The sequence below is a fragment of the Rhopalosiphum maidis genome, chromosome 1, assembly GCF_003676215.2.
Source record: "Rhopalosiphum maidis isolate BTI-1 chromosome 1, ASM367621v3, whole genome shotgun sequence".
NCBI lineage: Eukaryota > Metazoa > Arthropoda > Insecta > Hemiptera > Aphididae > Rhopalosiphum > Rhopalosiphum maidis.
Window position 1 is genome coordinate 80,931,266 of NC_040877.1, and position 27,177 is coordinate 80,958,442.

At 24.0% G+C, this 27,177-nt stretch overlaps 1 protein-coding gene across 3 annotated transcripts in view; it reads right to left on the reverse strand.

Annotated features, from left to right (window-relative positions):
- The window catches only part of LOC113556570 (tachykinin-like peptides receptor 86C), a 110,801-nt gene that overhangs the window by 23,136 nt on the left and 60,488 nt on the right, over window positions 1-27,177 (reverse strand). For all 3 annotated transcript variants that reach the window (XM_026961600.2, XM_026961599.2, XM_026961602.2), the window contains one exon: window positions 9,363-9,576. In XM_026961600.2, the coding sequence (XP_026817401.1) occupies window positions 9,363-9,576 (214 nt within the window). The remainder of the gene's footprint in view (window positions 1-9,362; window positions 9,577-27,177) is intronic.

The window sequence follows — 27,177 nt, forward strand, 5'->3', positions numbered from 1 at the left end:
ATGTGCGTACAAGATGAGATAAACAATAATATCAATTGAAAACCATAATATATTGAACTGTTTATAAAAAAAAAGATACTAATATTTAACAACATGTTATTTCAGCAATATTTTTTTAATTTTTGAATATAGAAAATTATTTAAAAATATATTTAAATGTGGTACAATATTGTGAAACATTCATAATTTTAAATAAATAATGTAAAATTGACTGTATTTGGCTTATATGAATTTGATATAAAAAACTTAGTATATAATAAAAAAGTTAGGGAAGTGCATACTACTCTGTTGTACATTAGGTATAGAGTGGGTCACTATTATAGGTGTGTTAAAATTGAATTTTATGATATATCATTGTATAGTGTATACGAAAATCGATTTTGAGCGGCGACGGTCTGTCAGCCTATATCATTAAGTATATTTTGTGATATATTTTTTTCTGATGCAGCTATTAAAGCTATTTATTTTACTTTTAGTATTATGACAGGTTGATATACTTTTTTTCCAAAAATATTGCATTTATATATTATTAGTATTTAATTATTATAATCATATATATTTATACTGTTATGTGGTAGGTAAAAGTAAAAACGTCGTCTATTCTCTGATACGGTGAAGCAGTGACAGATTAATAGCAAACAGAGGAATATTAGAAAGTTTAGATGTTAATTATATTAGGTAACACACTTAGTTATACTGAGTACAATTTAATGTATATCGAAATAAAATGTTAATATGATATACTAGTGTATTTACTTCACCGATGACCTATAGTAGCAATACAGAAGCGAGTGATGATACGAGACTACTTTGGTATCTACATGCAATTGTAGCAGGCCGAAAGATTATATTTTTATAATTATTATTTATTATACATTTTATCAAGTAAGCAAAATATAAATTGTTTCACTTATATGGCGGGACTTTGTGTTAATACAGAACGAATGTAAGATGACACCGGAATGACACACTTGTCCAACTGTCTTTGATATACGTAATATGTATATTAGAATAATAAAGTATAAATACTGCAATGGTATTTCATATTATTTCAGTACCGTATTATACCAGCTTACATATTATTATGTTTGTTTGTTTTTCCTGATAATAAAAGAAAGTACTTACTGTAGATTTATAATTTTGACCTGTTTAAAATACAAACTAGGTACAATTTTCTATCCAAAACCACATCCTATTTTGAAAATTGAAGTATTTTTTACTTCCTTAAAAAGGGTTTATAGATACTAAAAAAAAAAAAAATACACACATTATGAAATCAATATATTCATCAATTTGCACAGAATTTAAAAGTACTTATAAGTTAATATTATAACTTATCTATAATTATTAGACAGTTGAATTTTAATGAATTAATTTTAAATTATATACATATTCCATGTACAGTGTAAAATAAGTATTTTTTAGTATTTTGAAATATTTAAAAATTAACTCTTTTCGCCACTGTACTTACATAATATAATATGGCGGTAACCCAACATTGGTTAAGGTATATTTGAAAACATCATACCTAATTGTAAAAATACATAGTATGTGTACAACTGTCGTCGTATGTACCGATTTAAAATGGATATTGACATGTACGATGTATACGTGTGTGGTTCGTACAACTTTTAAAGTAATAAGCTGAAATAGCTGCTTGCGAAGAAAATCTGTTAGACATGGTTAATATCATCAAATTAGTTGATAGTAGACAGTTGTAACTGAGGTAATAAGTCGTAAGTAGCTGGCAATAGTTCTGTAGCAAGCCCTCGTGGGTACTAGCGCTGCCTTTGCAAGACTGGTTATAATAAAAAACGCGCCTGTCGCAGGGCTGTAAAGTTGTGTAACAGTAAATGTCACAGAAGAACAACATGTACAAATAAATAAATAATAATAATATCGTTGCTCTTTTAAACAAATTTTACATCATCTTTCAATAAATGTTATTTGGGATTCACGTGCATATATGCTTTAAAACAATACGTAATTACCCGTGTATTTGATTATTAACGTTATTCACTAGAAAACAATGATAATTTCCACATTTATAGGTAAATAACGTTAATAACCGTCGAACAATATTATTTTTTGTTTAACATCATTTATCGTAACATATGTAATCTGCAGTTATTAACAATGGATTAGGTCCTATACAAATAATTTATACATGGCAATTGCCGGAGAATGGTATTTGTCAAGTTAAATAATACATTTTTAAAAAGCTCTTCAGTTATCTACGAAATAAAATACTGATTTATTATGTAATTTATTCTGTTTTATATAAATTATGAATATAAAATAAATATATGTTATGTTATATTGATATTATTGATGCTACTCTGAAATATGTCGATTTAAAACATTATATTATCAATAGTAATAGATTTTAATATTATGTTTTCGGCTAATTCTTTGTTATCGGATTTTCAGATTTATTTATTTATCGTGTATCTACATAGTATACACTATATGTACATCAGGGATGTACAACTCTCGGTCTGCGCACTTTTTTTATTTGGCTCATTCTACATTTTCAAATTATTTTATATTATTTTAGTGTCTATCTGTATTTTATTTTATTATGTTTTTTAACATAAAACATGTTATAGATATAAAAATAAATGTTAAACTTCATTGACTTTGTTTTTGTTTTCTATAATTTTTTCGCTTGTTAGATTTTAAAGTTATAAAAATTGACCCTTAGGGCCTTAAATAACTTCGAATTGCGAATCTCAGCTATATAATATATATAATTGCATAAGATTTCAAATATATATTTCCACGATAAGTATATCATTTGCTCATATTTACTATTTTTATAATTTACTCGTATTTTCAAAAATAAATTGAAAGTATTACATTTAACACTGACATAAAATGCACAGATATAATAAATATTACGGAGCATTAGTTTCATAGGTTATAGTTTATATAAGATAAATATTACATAAGCATTTCTTTTTCATTATTATTTTAAAACAGCGATATTTATAATTTTTATTGTAATAATATTAGGTTTTGTAAGGTATAAAGAGTTTGTGAACATTATTTTTATTGGCGAAAACATCACATCCGTAAATGTTTTAAAAAGTATACAATTTTATTCTCAGAACGTGCATTAAGTAATATAAAAAATTTACTTTGCAATTTTCTATTGCACTTATATTAAGATAATAATTTATTTATAAAGCATTTTACATTCAAGTAAAAATGTTATTTTATTATTTATCTTTAAAAATATTAAATTATAAATAGCTTAGAAATTGTATTGATCTTAATATGCATCTCAAATGACAAATACGAGTATATATAATTTATGTTTCAAGAAAATAATAAGATAATGGTCCCTATTGAATATGTTTATCGTTTGTGTGGGTGTATTCTTATTTTAACGTTATGATGATCGATAAACATTCTTTTTCAGTTTGTTTGGACTTATACAGAAATAAAATTTCAAAATTTAAATTATTTTATATTTATATAACTTTGTATTTGTTAAAAAAATTATTTAATTGTAGTTTTCATATACTTAAACTGAAATAAATTTTTATTATTACACTTTAATGTAAAAAACAACAGTTGTCCACTCTCTTAATGTATATTTACTGTGGGAATTGGAAATTTCGGCACGGCTGTTTCGGCGCGGCGTTTTTTTTTAAAAATTAACTATTACTATTATGAAAAATAATCATAATAAAATCGTCAATTTCCAGCGCCGATATATTTTTGCGCCGAAACACCCGTGCCGAAATGTCCTAGACCCATTTATTGTACATTAGTATATTTAAGGTACTAAACACTTTTAAACACAATTTTAATGACAGACTTGTTAGAATTTGAATTTTTTGTTATATCTGGAATTTTATTAATTTAAAATAAAAATCCAAAACAACTGGCTATTTGTTTTTTCTCATTTTCCTCTTTCTTTTCAGGAAAAAAATGTTAAAAAAATAGAACATTCCAATATTGCAATTGCAAATGTTTTCTCTGGCTTTTACTGATATGGGTAAGTCTATAAAGAATAAATAATGCTGATTCACTACTAGAGGAGATCTGTTAGAGTTGCATCAGTATTAAAATTAAATTTGAAAGTAATGAAATATTGATTATTTGATGCTATAAATAACAAGTTTGAGTAGGGTTTTTCATTCTTTTATTCGTGAACATTAGCAGTGAAAATTTAATGATTTTTCAATAACAGTATAAACGAATAGAAATATGTAAACTGTTGTACATGATAAATATTAATTTAAAGAATAGACCACTATAGAACATAAAATTTAAATGATTATTAGTTAGAACAGAAGATAGGTATTAAATGTGATTGAAAATAAAATATGATGACTTTGTTTTATAGCCATCTTAAAAATAATAAATCTAAAGTTAAAACCGTTATCTCTAATTTTAATCTCTTTTGGCTATTAACAAAACTATTATTATCAAGTTATTTTAACGAAATGTATTATAAATGTTTGTTTTAAAAATTTAAATAAAAACACTGTATTTATAGTCTACAAGGTGTCCCGCGAGGATTTACCCATTGCGATATCTCCTGTAATAATGGAGATATCATAATTCTGATTTTTTAATAAGATTTACAGAGACAAGAACTACAAATATTTCATTTTTTAATTTATTTTTATGTTTTGGTAAAAAGTTAAAAATATATTTTTTTATTTAATTATTTAAAAAAAAATTGAAGATAGCTATTTTGTAGAGTTTTTTTTCTGAAAATATTAACGTTTTAACATTTTAATTTCATCAATTTCCTGATTTTTAATATTTTTTCTAGTTTCGAAAAAATTGCGAAATTATTATTATGTTTATGTCTTGCCAAAAAATGGGACAAGATAATAATATCGAAACATTAAATTAGGTAGTTAAATTGTGGACTATGCCATACTCAAATTACCAACAAGCCATAAAATATTAACTATTACGTATTTATACGTTGGCGGACAAAACTCCTTTTTTTACTAAATTCAAAGTAAACAAAATACATTTGTTTTATCTATTTATTATAATTATTTTAATATAACCGTATTTAATACTAGTTATAACGAAAATGTACATATTAGTATTTAATACAATAGTTATTAACTTTATTTAAAAATTTAACAATGTTGGAGAAATAAAATATGACGTTTATTGCAAGCCACACTGAAACCCGTTCGCCAGCCGTACGAGCACACGCGGGCCACATGATTGATACAACTATACCACTATGGCACTATCGTATTAAATAATTCCCAGATTTTTCGAAACAAGAAAAAATATTATAAATCAGGAAATTGATGAAATTAAAATGTTAAAACGTTAATATTTTCAGGAAAAAAACTCTAAAAAATAGCTATCTTCAATTTTTTTTTAAATAATTAAATAAAAAAATACATTTTTTAACTTTTTTACCAAAACATAAAAATAAATTAAAACATAAAATATTTGTAGTTCTTATCCCTGCGAATCTTATTAAAAAACCAGAATTATGATATCTCCATTATTTCAGGAAATATTGCAATGGGTAAATCCTCGCGGGACACACTGTATATAATATCATATTGCATTAATTCTTATGTTGAATGTTGATGTGATACAATTTATATTGCCAAGATTTAGTGGATTTTATTCACGGAATGTTTTGAAACTATATATATATATATTTTTTTTTTGCTGTGATGTGCGTACTTCTCCGTTTGGTATTTGTCTTTAAAATGATTATTTAATTCTTTGCATAATTTGGGTATATAAATATGCATGTTTTACTATATGAATTCGTGAAATTATGTTTGTATTGTGTAATTATTAAATTTTATTAAATAATAATAATAATAAATAAAAAAAATATCTTAATTACATTATAATATGTAAGTATAAATAAATATAAAATTAATATATTTATAAAAAATACATGACTTAAAAGAAACAATTTATTTTGTGTATTATTATGTATACTTTTGTGTGGTGGATCAATATTTATTCTAAGACTATATTTAGCATATTTTTTTTATATATAAAGCTCGTGGAAAGCATAGCCACTTACCACTTTTCTATTATACAATTTAAAAATAATATGTTTCGTACTCAAAAAATAATTTGTTTCCAGTAGATAAATCGATTTTAATGTAACGAAGCCGTAGCCAAAAGACTAAAAAAATTTTGTTTTGGCTAAATTTATTATTTTATTATATTCATTTATTTGTGAAAAAACTAATTGAAAAATTCATTGACTTGTCTATATAGGTCAAGAGGACGCTATACCCGTATGTGTTGTCTCTATCTTATACACGCGTAACATAGCTAAAAACTGTTTTGCGCGGGACAACTTTACTCCCTCGATATTTTAATCAAAACAACCAAAATTATAAATCCCATTAGGAAGAAATTAACCTGTGACGTAGCGTTTTAATTTTTTTGATAACATGAATGAAATTAAAGCTATAGGTTTGAGAACTTTAGGTTTTTTTCATTTAATTATTAAAAATTATTGATTACCACTATCAAAACAATTAAAACGCTACGTCACAGGTAAAACTCTTCCCAGTGGGATTTATAATTTTGGTAATTTTGATATAAATATTGAGGGAGTAAAGTTGTCCCGCGCAAAACAGTTTTTAAATATGTTACCCGTGTATAAGACAGAGACAACACATGCGGGTATAGCGTCCTCTTAATGTTAAATCATTATCAAGAGTTATCGACCTTTTCATTTGAACAAAAACAATCTCAGACGCAATGATACAAATCTCACTTGACAGTCAGTTTATTTATACTCAAAAGAATTCTTCGTGCGCTTTCGCCAAGGCCGAGGTATACTTAGGATAGTTACAAACAGAATTGTTTTTATTGTTTTGCATTTTGTGTTATACAGTAAAGTTATTACAAAAAATACACACTTCTTTAGTTAAATTCGTACTTTGTAGATATTTAATCGAATTCCAACAATAAAAATTATTCACATATGTATTCAATATACTTCAATGTGTAATGAAAACTAAAATGTCCTTGTTATTTTGTGTTCCAATAGTCAATATTTATCAATAATTATCCATTTATAAGTATAAATATTATATATTTTGTTATGGGTCGTTAGATGGATACGTATTTAAATTAACAATATTTATATTTACATAGAAGTAGGTACCTCAGATGAGAGGCCTCTTCCTTTTGTCTTTTTTGTCGTTTCTTCTTATCTCTCATCACTTAAGCTTATTGTTTTAATAACCGTAAAATATAGCGTAATATAGAATTTTGTTAAAAAAAAAAATTAATATTATTAATTTAAAATTGTTTCTATGATATTAAAATTGATTAAAATATTTATAATCAATGATATAAGTTTTTTATTAAATTACTACCTGCCAAATTACTAAAACATATACAAATAATATTAAATAAAAACAAAAGGTGCAACTTGATGGTTTCTTTTATTGAGCTGCAGCTCACTGCTTATATTTATATTAATTTACCACAAGTATTATTATTGTACCTTATTCTTTGGTATAAATCGTATATTTATTTAAAAAAACTTAAGTAAATTAAATAATATATTTCATTTTTAAATTAATGTTATTTTAGAATACATAAATAAGTCTTTTAAGTTACTGTTATACACAATTATTCTTTTTTTTAAATTGTGTTACTTCCCCGGTCTGGATAAAACATTGGCTATTATAATATAGTATTATGGATATAAGTTGTCTAAATGTTTAATAAAATTTTTAATTGATGTAATTTGTTCTTTTTTTGTGTGTATTTTAGATGTCTGATTAAATATATAGAGTTTTTAATAAGCCAGCGAGTAACGTATTTTTTTTAATGCATGTGCATTAACATTTCATACATAAATTACGTATTTTAGATAGGCAAAGATAATGTTAGGTTTGTAACATTATTATATTTTATTCATTAATAAATATTTTGAAAAATAAAAGCCATATACATTTGATCGTTAATGTATCAGGTCTTAAGTGTTTTTTTATTTCTTATAATATTAGCTAATACACATGTACGGGTATTTTTTTCGGTTTTATTTTGATAATTTAAAAGCGGTTATTTAGTTATTTCGTAAAAATATTTGTAGCACAATAATTGCTCTTCGTGTTTTATTGTTACGTATAAATACATTTATCATACTGACTTAACTGCTTATTGTCAGTTACAATATCAATAATGCTGGTAGTGTATTTTTCACTTTTAAAGTAAATTATATTAATTTAATTTTATCATACAACCTAATATCTTATGTATTGATAGGATTTAGGGTAAATTAATGTATTTTTGGTTATATTACAAAATTAACGAATAATTTCAAATCAAAAAAAATCAACGGATTCACAAAATTATGATTATATGAATTATATTTTTTAGAAAATAAAAACACGTACGATTATAATGTTATCCAACGATAAACTATAAAACTGTAATATTGTATTTGTTTTGAGGATTATTTAATGTGCTCGATATTTTGTGTTTAAGCTCTGCGTACAATAATGAGGGTCGAAAATATACATGTCTTGTACGTGTAATAATGTAACAGGTATCATATTATGATCTATGACGGTTTCTAGTGCAATTTACGGTGTTTTGACATATTATTGGTTCACACGACCCTCGCACTATTGGCTCGGGCACCTATGTGATAAATAGCTTTTATTTTCACCAAGTAAAAGCAAAACAACGTTGGCACATATATGTTATACGGAAAAAAAATTCTCTTCTTATTATTTGAACAGCACTGCGTGCTTTTATAATTTATAGCGGGGCTTCGTTGTTCCGGAGCAATTTACAGCGCTCGCAGGGATATGGTATATACTGTAGTGGACTATTATAAATAACAAAACAAAAATACGTTTTCAACGATCATCAACATTTTTGTTCGCGGTGATTTTTTCGCTTTGTGCTGTGACTGGAGTACAATTTATAATATGATGACGACTGTTTGTTGATTTGTCGACACCAAGATTGTCGTCACGCCACCATAATGTATTGCCCGTCAACCGCAATCAGCCTGTATAATGTTGACGATGATGACGTGACGTTTCGATGAAAAATACGATGTGATGTTTTTTGTAACTGTATAGCTATTATAGTAAGATTTATCCTGTAGTATCACTGTGGTATTTATCTGATAAATTGTTAAATATTTTTAATTTAAATAGAATAGTAATATTATGTTGATATATGAAAATAAATGTTACCTCCTTATGATACTATATAATAATGATATCGTAAAATGTTTATTATGTAAAATTATTGTTATTGATTTTAGCTTACGATTGCTGACGATGAAACTTGATTTACGGTGTATTTACATAAACTAGGACTATAACTTAACTATACAATATGTATGTGTATGAACTTACCTATTGAGGGTGATTGCGACCAATGTAAAGACTGATGATGCGACTGTCCAGTAAGCAATGAAATTGGATACCATGCAAAGTTCCAAACCAAAAGCCCAATCAGAGTTGAGCATATAAATAAAGTTTGGCAGACAATTGAGCGAAGCCATAAACAAATCGGAGATACTTAGACTGACCATATAACAATTAGTAACAGTTCGCATTCGTCTGTGAGCTGAAAAAATAAAATATGCTTTTTGTTTATAAAAATAAAATTGATTTCTTATAAGATAATAATTCAAGTCTTAAAAAAAATTTAATAATTTAATATCGATATGATTCATATTATGTTATCTTAACTTTATGATTTTTGGATTAATCCAATAATAATAAATCAATAATCGGAAAGAATATTAAAGTAGATTTATACTGAGTATAACAATTATTTTAATTATGTCAAACTCAATTTATTTGAGTAAAAAATTATTAGAAAATCTATAAATTGTGCATTGTTTTTGAGATAGTTACTGAAATGTGTGAAGTATATATTAGGTATATATATATATATATATGAAAGAGCTGCTGATTAAAAGTAATTTAAATTTAATATATCACTTACATATTACTAGCACAAATTACGAGGGGCAAATCGATCTATTATTTTATTTTGATTTATTTATGTTTTTGTTAGTCTAGATCTAGAACATTGTTTTGGTTTCTATAAATGTCTACAAATTTAATACAGGTCATTGGATGAATTATTGTTTTAAACCGGGGTTTTCCAATATCTTGTATTCTGTAGATTTATGCTTATTAATGTATACTTTTTTTTTTATCGTGTGACCACATAATGATCAACAAACAATAGCGGTAAGTACCATAATTACCGCTGCGGTCGGCTCTCATTGAACTATCTTTTTGTGAGTTATGACGACGTTTTCATATAGATCGATAAATTCATGAATCACGATATGCTAATATGCTCGTATTAAATTCTGTGAAAACACGTGTAATGGGTGTGTATTTATTTAGTAATATGGACACAGGACACAGGTATATAATTTAAAAACACAAAATTATATTGCTAATTGTCTATTGGTATTTCAATATCATGTATTAATATTTTGTACATGAGCGTGAAATGTTCCTGATAATGAGACCACTAATGCGGTCAATTACAAGTTAGGTAACGATTTATTAGCGTGTTGACATAATACAAATCTACGGTATCTAGCACATATTGGATGGTAAGAGTAATAGTAAACGGAATAGTTGTAATATGTATATTGGAGCCGAAACATTCAATTTGGATAATTTCCAACAGAATTTCGATTTTACAGTTTGGTATGGAATCATATATATATATGTATAACGGCCGGATGATATATTCCCACAAATATCAACAAACCGGATACTATTAGTCATATAGTGTGTTGTAGCTGTATACATTTAATGGTTTTTGTAAGAAACAATATGTATAGTAGATGTATAAAATTGTAAACACACGTTACAGTAATAAGTAAAATAGTTTTGACATAATAAGAGCATTGGATAATAATAATTATATTAAACGATGATGCGATAGTTAAACAAAAAAAAAAAGACGATTTTCTTTTACTCTATTTTTAAGTTTAATTTGCTGTTGTATGTCTTCAATGAGATGACAGACAAAGGACATCAAAATTTTTATTATTCAAAAGACATAAATATTTTTATCTTAGTACGTATACCAATTCTTTTATTAAATTAAGATATGTGGTGTTTGTATTTGAATGATTTGTGCGTAATTCAGTGAATTAAGCATCAAAGATATTGGCTTTGTCAATTCTGAAATACCAGGGTCCGGGGTCCCGTTACAGAGAGTATAAAATATATTTTTACGTCAAATAGCAATTGCCACGCCTATCGAATAAAACTTATTGGTTATGATATCACTACTACGTAAAGGTTATATCCGTATTGATATTTATTTAAACAAATAGAGTATTTAGAAAATTATGCTTCGTATTGTTGCAGGTAGATTATGTTATGTCTGACTGTAGATATGATTATTCTTACCAAAGTATTGACAGCGATAACTGTTATTATTTTTGCACATATTTGAAGACGATAATATTACATTGATACCGTAAAAATATCGTTATTGCAAGTTTAGCACTTAAAAAACTTGAAATATAAAACTCTAATAACTATTTATAAAATAAAAATTAATTAAATGAATAAATCTAACTTAGCCAAGTAAGAATATTTATTTTTCAATTAAACATATTTTTTTAAAACTTCTGTTTATTATATAATGAACGAGGTAATGATTTATATAATAAATGGTTTAAGTAGGGGGCGGTGAGGCAAAACTGTATTAATACTAACTTCTAAGCACAGCAAGTACTATAAAAAATTTAATTAAATAAAATCAAAAAAACTTAGTAAGAAAAGGTCCGTGTAGTATTGTAAACAATTTTATATTTTGAACACGACTACAAGATGCGTATATAGTGAAATAACAAATGACTCAAAATACGATTTCGTGTAAAATAATGAAGATCTGTAGATCAAAGATTATTTTGAAGTGATTGAATGTATGAAATGTATTGCGTGAATTTGAAAAAATTAATTGAATATAAACCAAAATTTAATTAAATAGTTACAAAACATGACATTTTTATATTTTTGTTATTTTAAAATTCAAAATATAGACATATTAATGGTGGGAGGTGTGTTTTAAATAATGTTGGACTTAGAATGGAGTTTTTAAATTGTTGGTTTTAGCTCGTTTATTTGATTTTTCCGAATTCAAGTACTTCTTAAAACCGTAATAGAATAGGTAACGTTGATTACAATTGATACATTTTTGTAAAATAAAAATCACTCATAATAGATAAACTCAATATTATAAAATGTTTTTAATTAATAAATATCAAGAATTGAATAAAAATATATGCACAAATGTTTAAATTTCTGTATTCATTGCTGTTTATTAATTATAATTTATAACTGAAAAATACTTATAAAAATGGAAGATAAATGCTATCAATATTAGAATAGTATACCATAAAAAAAATAATATATCGAAGGTTATAAAACGTTGGAATATTAAAAAATGTCTAATATAGATTTTAATAATAAAAATAATATTATTATTACAAAAAATAACTACAATAATTTAATAATATGTAATAATAAATTATTATTCATTCATTTTTCATGTTTTTTTTTTATATTTATCATTGACTAGAATCTATATCTGAGATTTAATTTATGTATTGCCATACGAGTAGTATTGTACAATTTGGTTCACTGGTAAGTTCAGAGATTTCAAGTTTATGTGAGTAGGTAGATCAATAAAATTAAAATTAAAAGAAAACCGTGATACGTACATATTTTGTAAGTAACAAAATTGTAACACAATTTGTTAGCACAGTTAATAATTATGGAATAATATTCAAAATTGATTAATTTAATTTTGATATTTAAGTTAATAAATAAAAATACATTATACATTTAGTAGCTTTAGTTGTGTAAAATTGAGTTTATGTCGTTTATGATAAGTGTAACTGATTGTAACTTGCACCTATTTAAAAAAGGTTAGGAATTGGAATTTAAGTATTTAATTTAATTAAAATAGATAATTTATGTATGGTTTTCAATCAGTTCTATCAAGATTAATTACAACTAATTTAAGTGAATTTTGTGCTTGAAAATACCTGTTTAGAAATGTATTAACTATACATATATATTTATATTGAAAACATTAAATACCTAAAATTCATTGTGGATAATTGCTTCATGTATTTTATAACTTAAGGTTCAATACTTTTTTGTAATTGTACTAGTTAAAATAATAATAATTATAAAAACAAAAATTTATTTTAATTTTCTAATGTTTTATCTATTAAAAAATCCTATAATTTATACTTGATAATTTATATACCATAAATTAATATTATTTATACACATGTTTTAAGAGATGATATGAACAAGTTAATATATATATATATATAAATATACAACGTATGCTAAGAAAATAAAAAATGCTCTTTATAAAATATTACTGAAAAATAAATACCTCATTAATTGAGAGTGTTTTATTGGAGAGGTTCCAGAATTGATAGTATAAAATATGTTTTTTTTGTACATGATTAATATTGTAGCTAGTTGGTTATAATATGATTAAGTATTTTATTGGATAATTAGATAACTTATTATTTGACTTAAACATGAAATAAAATAGTAAAAATAATTAAAAAGAAGCAATTGGTTTAATTTATCTGTTGGACAAATCTTTAATCTGACCTTATGTTTCAGAATATACTTCTACCAATATAATACTACTTATTATTTTGATACCATAAATATGTTTTAGTAACAAAATATTCAATGTATTATGACGAGCTACAAATTCGATTTTATTCTGACATTAAAATTGTATTTCGGTAAGACATAATATAGGAAGTTGTATTTTGAGCATCGATCAACAAAATTTGAATTTGTTAGTTGTATTTAGTTTTGAAAAAAAAAATACGTAAGTAATGAAACAATATTTGAATGTTTAATTTTTAATCTAAATAGCAATATGATTGGAGTAAAAATGAAATATATGTTTATTAATAGAATGAGAGTAGGTAAATATTTAATATTACCGTGGAAAGCATATAAAATGACAGAATATAAACTTGCTTTAACGAGAAAACTTGTTATTATCGACACTTTAGAGTATTGTATAAAGTGCTTATATTTTTTACACACTTTTTTTTTTGTTAAAATAAAAGTTTATTCAATTTACTGAAGTCGATTCAATATATGTTAAAATTGAAAGTTTTTATTCGGTTGTAATGAATGACAGTTTGTAAGTTACTTATATTATTATTACAGTTTAATCAGCTTAAAGAAATACGTATTTTATTACTTATATTAATTTATGAGTTGTACTAAACATAAGTCATACTACATTTTAAGTTTTGAATGTTCAAACTATCTATTTCATATTTTATTTAAATTTTAAAGTACATTGCATATAACATATTATAATAATTATTTCTTCAAGCACCGAGTGAAAGCAACTAATTTCTAAAAAACAACATACATTCAAATTTGACATAATTATCATTAAAAATGATGAAAACCAATAACTGTGTAATATTTAACTTAATAAAATGAGGTCATTCATATACCTATTGTTATAGTTTATTCTAAATTTTGTAAACAGAAACTTTAACTCAATAACTTCAGAGAACTTGTATAGTTAAAGGAGTATTTATGATATGCTGGAATTGTTTTTCCACTTAATTTAACAAACGCTAAATCACTATATTAATATTTGTTTGTTTTGTTTGAAATATTTTTACAACGAATATTTTTGTCAAATCCTCCGAAAGATTTATTGAGTAACTTATATATTTTTTTTTAATGATTTCGTTACTTTTGTATTATCATATTGAACTTTTTTTTGTATATTTTAATAGAATAGAAACCAAATTAAAATTTAAAATTTCAATATTCATAAATAAAATCAGGAAATAAAATGTAATACAATATAATTGATTTTATTTGCTTATTAAAAACACCAATAAAGTCAATATCTTTTATTTAAATTTAAGAAATCGTGGAACAATATAATTTATTCTGCAGTATTATAAGTTAGTATAACATATGGCCAGTTATTTATAAAATTTCATAGTTGATATTCAAGGTTCAATAATTAAAATATGAATGTTATAAAATTGTCTTTTTAACCATTTAATTGAATTTATTGAATTTACAAGTTCATTTTTAAATATTGTATAATTTTGTGAATGATATTTATTTTATTTTTTTTATTTGTAAAATATATTTACAATCTGTATACACAGTGTAATATACTAAGTAAATAAGCTAACATAGAGTAAATGACATGAAAAACGCGATAAAAGGGAGCGTCTATCGACACTACTTCCATATTTATTTTCTATACATGTATTAATTATAAATCATGTTATCCTTTGTGATTAGAATGTTTAATATTTTTAGCTAATGATTAAAAATAAATACACATTTTACTTATTTTTAATTTATAAAAGAAAGAAAAACAAATATTTTTTAAATTTTAGATTTTGTAAAAGCGTAATAATACGCAGTTGTCAAAATAAATGCATACAATTTTCTTATAAATAAATTATATTTTTGTTTTACATAATTATTAAAATTTGAATATCTGAATCAGATATTAAACACATCATTTATTGGTTGGATAATGTAGAGTATAGTTATAATATAAAACAATAAATTGAAAGAGTGAGTATTATTGGAACATTTGTCTTGGTTCTCAAATTTGAATAACGATTTTGCAATGATAGAATATTATTTAATAAGGTAAAACAGTAATTAATTGGTCTGATTAGATGATGGTGATTCGAGGTAGATAACGTTATTCATAGGCCGATAATCATGGGGTGGATGAACTATGAACTATATAAACTATGTTTAAACTATATCCAGCATAGAAACCTATTCTGCACTTTCAACTTTTAGTACATTACCTACAGTGTATAGAGACTTAGAATTCTAGAACCAAACGTAATAATGCACAATAATGCAAAGAGAGGCATTTAGGAGAATTGAAACTCATGAAAAGTCGTCTAAAATCTCAAGTACACGGACGGCTTTACTTATGATGTAATCAATACGGGAAAGGAAATCTTAAGATGGAAAAAAAATTAATTTACCTGGTTAAAGTCTTATTTTTTATTTAGATTTATAAACTTGGTAAGTTAGTTTATACCATTAATAAATTCTTGGTTGTATATACATTTATCATTTTATTATATCAACAAACTTTCAGAAGTCATACATTTATTTTTCAGAATACCACTTAATAATTATTATTTCTATGCATATTATTAGAGAATGTAGACTTTTAAATTTTTTCCCTTTAATCCTATAAAATGCTATTTTTGCTCAAGATTTGTTCCATGCTTCCTTGATTCGAAATAAATAAATTTTATTTTCCATTTTTTAAATTTTTAGCTATAAATGTGTTTTTGTTTTTTAATGTCATATTTTTATATTTGTATGTTATTTGTTCATACTATGGGACACTTTTTGTAGTTTTTGAACAATTGTTGTGCATTTGTCTCAAATTATACGTACTGATATAGGTTTACCGTTCGTATGTTATAACATGTGTATTATACTTATATAAGTGTTCTTTATATATATATATACGTCGATCATAATGACTATTGAATCCAACGCTTATCGAGTTATATTTATAAATTGTATGGAATAAATCCGATAAGCAAGATGAAGATTTTTTTTGAAAACATCAGATACATTTTAGTTGTAAAATATAACGGAAGGTAGGTGAATAAAATAACATTTTATTTTTATTAAGAATTTATTTAAATAATTGTTATATTTATTTTCAGTGATTTCCATTCAGACAAACAATGAAAACCAATTCAAATATTTTTAATGTATTTTTTTTATTTCTATTTTACTTTTTAGTGTATTTTTAATAATTTTATATATTTGTTATTTTTGTTATTAATGTAAGTTTAACTTAAAATTTAAATGTATATTATCGTCTATAATTTTACAATTTATATTTTAAATTACTCCGACAACCATTATCACACCAATATTTGTAATAATAATTATTATTTCTAAATTCATTTTTTTTACTTATATAAGTAGATTTTTTAAAGTTTTTTGGGAATTTTTTAGGTCATCAACAATCAAAATTCTTTATTTATATATTAGATATTTTTTTATTGAAAATACATTTGGTGTATTTCTTTGTGAAATTTAAAATAATCAATACATTTTTTCAGTGTGTGTTTTAAGAATTTATTTTAATATGGGTAGTTAGAGTTAGCACATGTATGTATATGGAAATGTTGATAATATTGTTGATACATTTAATCTTTTTACAGTTGACATATTTATCTTATATTATATTTGAATAATTATTTTTCATTAACAATTTAATTTATAACATTTTTGCCTTTCAAATAAGTATATGTCTAATTCGTATAATTTATATATATTTAAGTATTTATAATGTAGATATGTGTATGAGCATTTCAAAAAATGATCATAATACTCAAAATTATTTGACCTATATTTTTATTATTAATTAGTCAATGTTAAGTATTTTAAGAAAACAAATTCATAAGACAAGTGCATCTTTGACTTATCAATATAGCTAGGTAAATAATTTATCATAGTAAATATTATATAAACTTAATTTCGACGACCCATTATATTTAGTGCTATAATTTGAGTGGAATTTATTATTCACAAACCATAATATCTAAAGTGTTGTTCCCTACACAGTTGTCACATCATGTGCTGCACGTGTTTTATATTTATAATTCACTTATTCTATTTTATAGAGGTATCTTCCACATCACCTCTAAACTAGTTAAGCACATACATGTAAATCTTGTAAAGTATTATTGCTAAAAATTCGGGAATTGTCAGTTCTCATATACTATTTTAATTCATGTTCTACTTTTATTTTTTACATTTTTTTTATTAATTAATAATTAATATTATAAAATTTTTGGACTTAATTAATTTTGAATTATATAGTATTCCAGTAATCAAATACCATACACGAGATAACAGTTTTAAAATATCACTAACATTTAAAAGGTACATTTTCTGGTCTTATAGTTAATTTAAATATTTATGAACAGTAAGCTCTCTAGCAAAACAATTTTAAATTAAATATTTGGTCCAAACATAAAATGTATTATTTTAGTTGAATATATTTCCATATCATAAAAGGCCAAACATTCAAGTTTAAAGAATTAAATATAAATATATGTAAGTACCTAATTTAGTGGATTAAATAAAAGCAACAGATACTAAAAAAAAAAAAAAGGTTTTTGAGATTTTATTATAGATACACACTAAAATATTTTAGTTTTTACTAAATACTTCATAATTATTTAAAATTTCATCTTGAACATTTTTTTAAAAAATATTCTTTAAATCATGTGATAACTTATGCATTTGTGTTGCAGGAAGATAAATAATAATAAAGTGTATTTATAAATGTAGAGATAATATTAATCAGAGTTCAAAATATGATAAAATCAGCCGCTCAGTTGGTAAAAAATGGTTGATGCTCGCACACACACGGACACGTAAATAATAAAAAAAACTATTTCGACAAAATTGAAGTCTTTTTCAAGTCAATCTTTGCTATTACAGGTATAATATATTTTTTCTTGTTACGACCAACACAAAATTATGAAAGATTCGAAAAAAAATTAAAAACTACACGTTGTTATATGTGTGTGTGTGTGTGTGTGTGTGTATTTTCCGCTCGATAAAAACACATTTAAAAGATTAAACTCCTTGACTTCACCCAAGTTTACAGTTGGAATATGAGACGCCAGTTAGCTTTCTACCCACTATACTAAGATATTATTTACGATTATTAGACTAGAATACGAATCAATAAATTAATACAATAATGACGTCTCGTGATTAGGGAATGATTGGGTATGATTTTGATTCACGTGGCCCGAGGTCAAACCAATATCCGAAAAAAAATAACATAATAAACTTTTTCAAATGTTTACCAGTTTAATATGAGGCATCAGATTGACGCAGGTTGTTGATTTTATCGACCCATTATATTAATAGCTGCCGCCTTGCCTGCCGAAGCTGTGAATCTACTGAACATTAATTATTATTAATCTTAATATTATAAAATATTTTTGTGATTTCTTTCTATTGTAAAATGTTTACATACATTTTTAACTCGACACACTAAAAATATACTATGTTAATGTAATGCTAATTTTCTTTTTTCTTCAAATTAATTAACTTATGAATTATTATCCGTAAAATGTACATTTAGATATTAATTACCAATACTGTCTAATTACTATAGCAGTAAAAATAATAAAAATATTAGTAGAAAAATCGTAATAGTGATAAAGTCTGTTCAAAGGAGATTGTAATTTTTATTAATTAAGTTAGAAAAGTCTTACATAATTAGAAGCTACTGAAGACTTGTTTAATTTTGATGTTATGTACTGAAATTTTTAAACTTATTTTAAAGCGTTGTTATTTGCATACATTTAATACATAGGAAATTATAATCTTAACGCCTTTTTAAATTGTACATTATTTTATATTTTATAATATATATATACATAATACATATACAGGCATATCACTTATTAGATTCGAGATTTTATTACGACAGAAAATAATATGAATATCTGCATAATATATTATTAAAAAAATAAGTTAAAAATGAGAAATAAAAATCCAAATATCGAAAGGATATCATAAATTTAATATGCTAAAACTGTTGCTTACTTTCTGCGGTTTGGATATTCTAAAAGATAATCACATATTTATATTTTACACCAACCTATTTTAAAATAATTAAATTAATAATTATTATGATCGGTATTTCTTTATATGACGTATCGTGTACGGATATTGTTTTTAAACAACACTATGGCTTGTATTGCTGTATTAGTCATGTTTTATATATTTTAATTAAATGTATAGGTACTATAAGTGTATCATATATATATAAATTCATATTAATAATATGGTATTATTTTTATTATAAAAAAATAATAAAATATTCTTTGAAATACACGAAACAGTGATAACACTATTGAGTAACCTCATCTTTTCGTATTTCTAACTCGTGTTACTTTTTATTATATTATTATTACTATATTTTTATTATTATTGAATATTTATTCTAAATGTTAATAAGTTAATGAATTAATTTATAATTATTTAATTTTATGTTAAACCATTTGAAAATAATAAGTTATAAAATATCGATTTTCTTTTATTGTTACGTAAAGTTATTTGGTATTAATATTGTGTATTATTTATTTATTAAAAAATATTTCTGTTGTAACTGTTGATCTGTAGTAATTTAGATATTGGAATTTGGAAGCTATTAAAATAAAAAACGAAATTTCTTTTGTAAGGAAAATCGATCATCTTATTATTAATATTGAAGAAATAGAATCATACACATTTTAATGGTTTCTTTGCTTAAAAATTATATAGGAAGTTAAATTACTATATTAGACGTAGATGGATCGTATTTACGCATATTTAAATACCTAATGACTTCATTAACTGTGTTATATAAGTTTTAACTAAAATATTCTTTATTCAAGATATTGCACTATAGAATGTAAGTGATTCATTATTTGGATCATACCTGCGTATTCGCTTGGTCAAATTAAAAAAAATGGTATAGAAATCATTAATATTAAATTATTTTTAATTTTAACTTAATATAATAATTCATGTAAGTAAAATTTTAAAATGTGTATAAATAATCTGCAGAGATCCAATTACAGAAGGATATGGAGATATGAATATAAAAGGATTGTCAAGTAACAGGAACACTACGGCCAAATATACATACCTATAATATAAGGGGCCAAGTCCGACGATACAAATTCCTTTCTTTCCCTTTGATATAAATCGTGTATCGAATTACTATTACGAATTTTATATCAAGGAAGTTCCATTGGAATATTCATAAACGGCACTTATATGAGTTCTCCATGGTCTATCTCTCTTTATAAATAGTTCATATTATATCAACCGTTCTTTCCTATAAACAACACTTAAAAAAGTTGTTCATTGTCCAACCTCTCCTTTTGAACGACGCTTTTTAAACTTGCACCTATTATCTATAATAATATTATTTAAACCACTTATTAATTATCGATTAGTATGTACTATGATAGATATTGCTCTTCAAAGTTTATTACGAGTAGACTGTTTTGAATAAGTCCCTTTTCAGATTCTTGATAAGTCAAACGTGAATAATCTAAAATTCTCGACAATTCTAATGAAAACAAATTCCCTAGAAATTCCACAATACTTTAACACTCAGATAGAGTATAGGTACCAAATAATAAGAATTTAATTTTCGTCACTTTGAAATTTAAATTATGAAGAATTCAATGCATATGCATTAAAATTAGAGAATATGTTGCGATATTGGCCTAATAAACTATTTTTATACAGAGTTGTTACTATAACTAAAAGACTATGCGAATGGGAGTAAATACACTATTGTGACATACCCAATGAAAAATTTACGATTGAGAAAATTCTTTACGCTGAATTATCGTTGAGGATAGAAAACAATGTGTTAGGCGCTTGGCGCGTTGTAATTCATTAAATATGCAAACTATTAATATAATATTATTTGTATTGTTTAAGCCTATCAAATTTAAGTCAAAATAGTAAATTAAAATTTTTTTAATACAACATAAAGTTACTAAATAATCGGTATCTTAAAAACCACCTTTATTTAGTTAGAATAATATTAACAATACGTATATAAATAATATCCAATCAAAACTACAGTGTTGTTAATCTCGATGCAATTTATTCTAAATCACTAATTCATAATTACATGCCACATGAAATATTTGAGGTATTTAAACAGTTATAAAAAACATTTTTAAGCTATTAAACTTAAGGTAACAATAATACTGTTTACAAATAATTAAAATTAAAATGATGTATGCAAGTATTATAGTTATTATATCAATTAATAATTAATGTAGTACTGTTTCCTATACACTACGTTGTATTTTACATTATTAAAGCAATCAACTGTAGAAAACAAAAATCTTAAAATTAGCAACTCTATTTCAAAAATTACTATTTAAATTTCTACAACAAAATTAAAAATAATTATGTTGAATAAATAATTGTTTTTAGTGTGGTATAATATTATAATCTTTAAAAGCTGTATTTTATAATTATTCTGAGTTATTGTTTAACTTCGTTTAAATTCGTGTTTACTTCGTGTAATATACTTATATAAAATAAATGTAACTTTTTAAAAATTACAATATTTTTTTCAGATCTATCAATGAATGGTTATATACTGTAATATTTGATTTTAAGATGTACAGAAATTATAAATGTTAATTAATTAAATACAAATAAATAAAAGTCAATAAATTCACCATACATAAAATGTGATTTCTTTATATACCATTTTTGATAGATCTGATGTTAGATATTGTATTTTTTTTTCTTAATAAGTTGTTTTTATTATTATTTCTTTAAATATAAATTGTCCTGTAAATGTTAAACCTGAATATTGTATTCATGCATAAATTTTTATTTTTATGTAGAAATTAAAAAATAAATAAAATGAGAGAACATGGGTTTAAATATATTATTTCCAATAACATAATATGATGATTATTTAACGAATAAATAAAAAAATTGATATATTATAAAATATTTTACCGATTGTATTATTTTTATTTATAAGACTAAAAAATTGTATGAAAGTCAATCATATGCTTTATTGTCTACTTACTTATTTAATGACTTAACAACTAAGGAACCGTTTATTATAACCATTTTTTTTTTTTTTTTTATAAAAGTCTCGTATATTATCAACAAAATTGATTAGTTTTTGAATAATATATCGTTGTTTAAACAACAAATAATCTATTGATGTTGGGCGTTCTTAAAAATTAATTATTAATTTATTTACATACGATATTTTAATAAGGTTTCAAATGTATTTTAAAGCTCGAATTCCATTATTTTAAAATTAATTATCTCGATGAAATTTAAAAGGCTTATTATGTTTGTAGAAATTAAAACTTGTTTTTAACATGGTATAATATTTTATAAATAAATTAAAAATGCTTTGAGAAATAAATATTAAAAACGGTATGCAAGTGTGTATCGCTCTGTTGTACATTAGGTGTCGCGTGGGTCACTATTATAGGTGTGTTAAACTTGATTTCAATGATATAACATTTTATACGAAAAACAATTCTGAGCTGAAACGATCTGTTCAGCCTATAATATCACTAAAGCTTCATGATATGTTTTAGTATGTTAAAAAAACACACGCATCATTTTAAAATCGATACATGCATTGCTTCTCCTAGAACCTAAAATAGATACAGACTACATATTCTGGAGAACTGTATATATTTAAAATAATATAATATATACAACAGTGGTGTGTTGGAGTGTATATTAACTTTTCAAAATCCAGCAAATACAACTAAACATAGTATAAATCAATACCTTCTAAATTTGGATTTATTAAGATATTCATTGTTATAAGTTATATCTGATAACGAATTAATGGTGGGATATATCTCTCTTTGTACAACAAAGTTACATTTCATTCTAACTGAATTTCAAAACGTGATATAACAAAACACTAAAAAGATAAGGTTTCTGAGTAGATTTCCATTTAATTCCGTTGATTTTCATTTAATTCATATATATATTAGATTCTGAGTTAAGAAATGAATGCGTTTTAATATTTTGTGTTGTTGTATTATAGTAACCATATTAGTTTTAATAAGTGCACACTATGATAGTAAAATTTATATATAATAAATAAAATGACACTATTAAAAATTATAAATTTTATTGTTTTATGAACTTATTCTATTTATTTTTGATATAATATAACATATATTGTAAGTACATGCTATTACAAAACCTTTAATGTATAAAATATAGATATGGTGTCCAAAGGGAACAACAAAACTAGTTATATAGTCGATACATTAATTTTTCCAATATTTGATTGTGTTGTTTAATATAATTAATAATTATGTGAAATGCGAAGTTTATTATGTAGTTAACTTCTACAAATTAAATCAAAATTTAGTAATTTATACTTTTTTTTTTGTGATGTAACTGTTGAAATAATTAATATAACATAATTATAATACTAATAACAAATTGTTGTAGGCAAAAAAAAAAAAGCTAGAACTCTATAACATAGATAAATTGTTTTAGTTTAACCTCAAATTGTATATTATACACGAATATAAAAGGCAATGTGTGTTGTTGTGGGTTATAAGGGTAAAAACTACCCTACCGATTCTGACGAATATTTCAAAGATAATTTTTTGAGATACGAGTAAAGTTTAGAAAGTAGTTTGAACCATATCAAATGTGTGGCGCTGAACAAACTTTTTTTAATATTTTTGTTGATTATATGCCATATAAACTACTGTACTAACAATACTATTTACAAGTGCTGTATTTCAAAAATTTTCATTTTTACGAATATAAAGTGGTGCGTACAGGTACACCTAAACCGATTAACTCATAAAGTTATGATACAAAACCAAAATGTATTAAGCAATGTATACTTGCATCTAATATTCTAATCCATTACGGTTGGATTGTCCACGTCAGTCGGATTTGTCTAAAGTGCGAGAAGGTAGGTACACTAATACTAACACGCCTGTGAACTTTGTACCATCGAGTGTCATATTTTATAATAATTTATTTTTCTGGGGAAAATATGGTGAACATAACTTGTATTTTATCGATTGGTTTGCAGTTCACTCGTATTTGTGCCTAAACATTATTGTATAAATTAAAATAAATCATCCTATATTATAATATTTTAAAATTTTTTTCCAGACTTGAATCATGATAGCATTGTTAGAACTTATCAGAAATTGGTTTCAGTAGGTACTTACTAATACTGATATTATATTGAGTATAATATTAAATATTATATATTAGGTAAAGCGAGGACGAAGAGTCATTATCACCATCGTAAAAGCATTAAATCATTTACCGATTTAATGGTAGTCTATTCTTTGAGTTTGTCATATTTTTACTGAATGCAAATGCACAGTCCATACATAAATATACGTCCATTATCGTTAAAATGAATAGATATTTTCTGTGAGATAAATATTTTTCAATGATATAATACTTTTATAGATACACATAGACAGTAAAAGTTAAATAGTTTCACTTAAGATTAAAAAATAATTGTATTTTTTGAAATATTTAATAATGTAAAAAAAAAAATGTAACCACCTATAAGTCTGGTAATAAAACTCTAAAAAACCCTTTTTAAACAAGACTATTAGCAAAACGTTGAGATAATAATAATATATTACTTTATCGTTTTTTTAAAAATTGAGAATATAATTCTGATTGTTGTATATTTTTTATGTATGATTGTATTGTGGGTACCATGTAAGCGTTTTATAATCAAATCACGTATGAAAAACGAATATTCGTTGTAGATAATATAATTGATTTTTGAATTAAGAGCAGTTTAAGAAATTCGAGCAATGAAAATTCCACAATCGCTAAGATATAATAACTTAAATGATTTCGTTGTTTGCTTGTAATTTACGTGGTATATCAAAGAATCGATTGGTAATATATATTACGAATGTCAAAAAAGCAAACATGAAAAAAACTGTTAAAATGTAATTTTAAACAAGCGGGTTGAAGGTCATAATAACTATTACAATTTGATATATTTGAATTTAATGTAATTTATTTTTATCAAGTATAAATATATTTTAATGTTTGATAAACACAAAATAAACGCTACATATTTAAATACTTAGATTCTTATATTTATAAATATTTTAAAATACAAACTTGATACATAAAATTAAATCTTAGATTTAATCCCAAATGTTATGATTATAATTTATAATATGTATAGATCTGCTTTACTGAATTCGGCCATTATGGTATAAAATAATGTACATAAAATTAACTAAGTATCAAATTACATTACACCTAGTATTTATATATAATTGAAAACATATTTGACTTAATCGGTGTGTAACAAAAAATGTAATTAAATTGAAATTCTAAACAATGAATAAATACTAATATTACTATAGTAGGTAGACCAAAAAATGATTTGTAAACATTTTGATAAAAATAACGATCATTAAAAAATAAGTGATTTATTTTTTTACGTTACATTTAATAAAATACTTTTTGTAATTGAAAAAATAATCTATTTTTACCACCCATTTCGTAAGAAAATATTAAGGTTTAAGTCACGTACTGTGTGCGGAAAATGTTGATAACTTACCACTGAACTATCAACAAGGGTTATAGTTGAACTAATTCTAAGGTTTTCGGTCTACTGACGTCACCCGTCACATCGAGAGGTTTTAAAGGTATGAATTGTGTATTATAAGCAAATATAAAATAAAATTACACGTATATAATCTAATACTGAAAATTATTCTATTTATTTTGATTTGATTTATTCATACTACATGAGTCAAACCTTAAGACTTATTAAGTATACATAGAGCAAATTTTATAGCAAAAAATGTTTTCAATACGAACGCCAACGTTTGAAACGTTTGCAAGATTGAATTTGTAAGCACTTGATGCAGTATGTAAATCAATCGTGAAATAAGTCATAAATAATTGTACTCCGTGATAAGTTAATATAGTAATCATGATAGGAATAACCAGGTATGAATAAACTTCACCACGGTATTGGTTATTTGAACTAAACAGACAAAACGCGTTTGCAATGTTTGTAAACGTTTACTTCGTCGTTTAGCAAACAGACAGTCCAAATTTCTCTGTTATCAAACGTTTTCAACGTTTACCGCAATAGAATTTGCTCATAATACATTGCTTAGTCTTAAATGTAAAATATTTATCTAGTCGAAGTCGTGAAACAATAACATAATATTCTGGTTGATCATAATAAATTGTACTTTTATAGGCACACTTACGATAGTAGTTGATAGTCAATTAATAGGTAATATGACATTATGAATAGTGCTTTAATATAAATCATTCTTATACAATTTATTTTCACTTACAAGTTTTAATAAAAATAAAATTAACAAAACATATTTGTATTCGATTTTTAAATCAGATAAGAAGTTCTCATTGAAAAAGTTATAATGCATATTAAATATTAGTATTTTAGAAATAATTTAATTTGTATAAATTATATTTCTGAAAAGTTATTTTTTAGTTTTATAATTTAATTTAATTAAGTAATGTATAAATATCTTATTAAATAAACGCGGATATT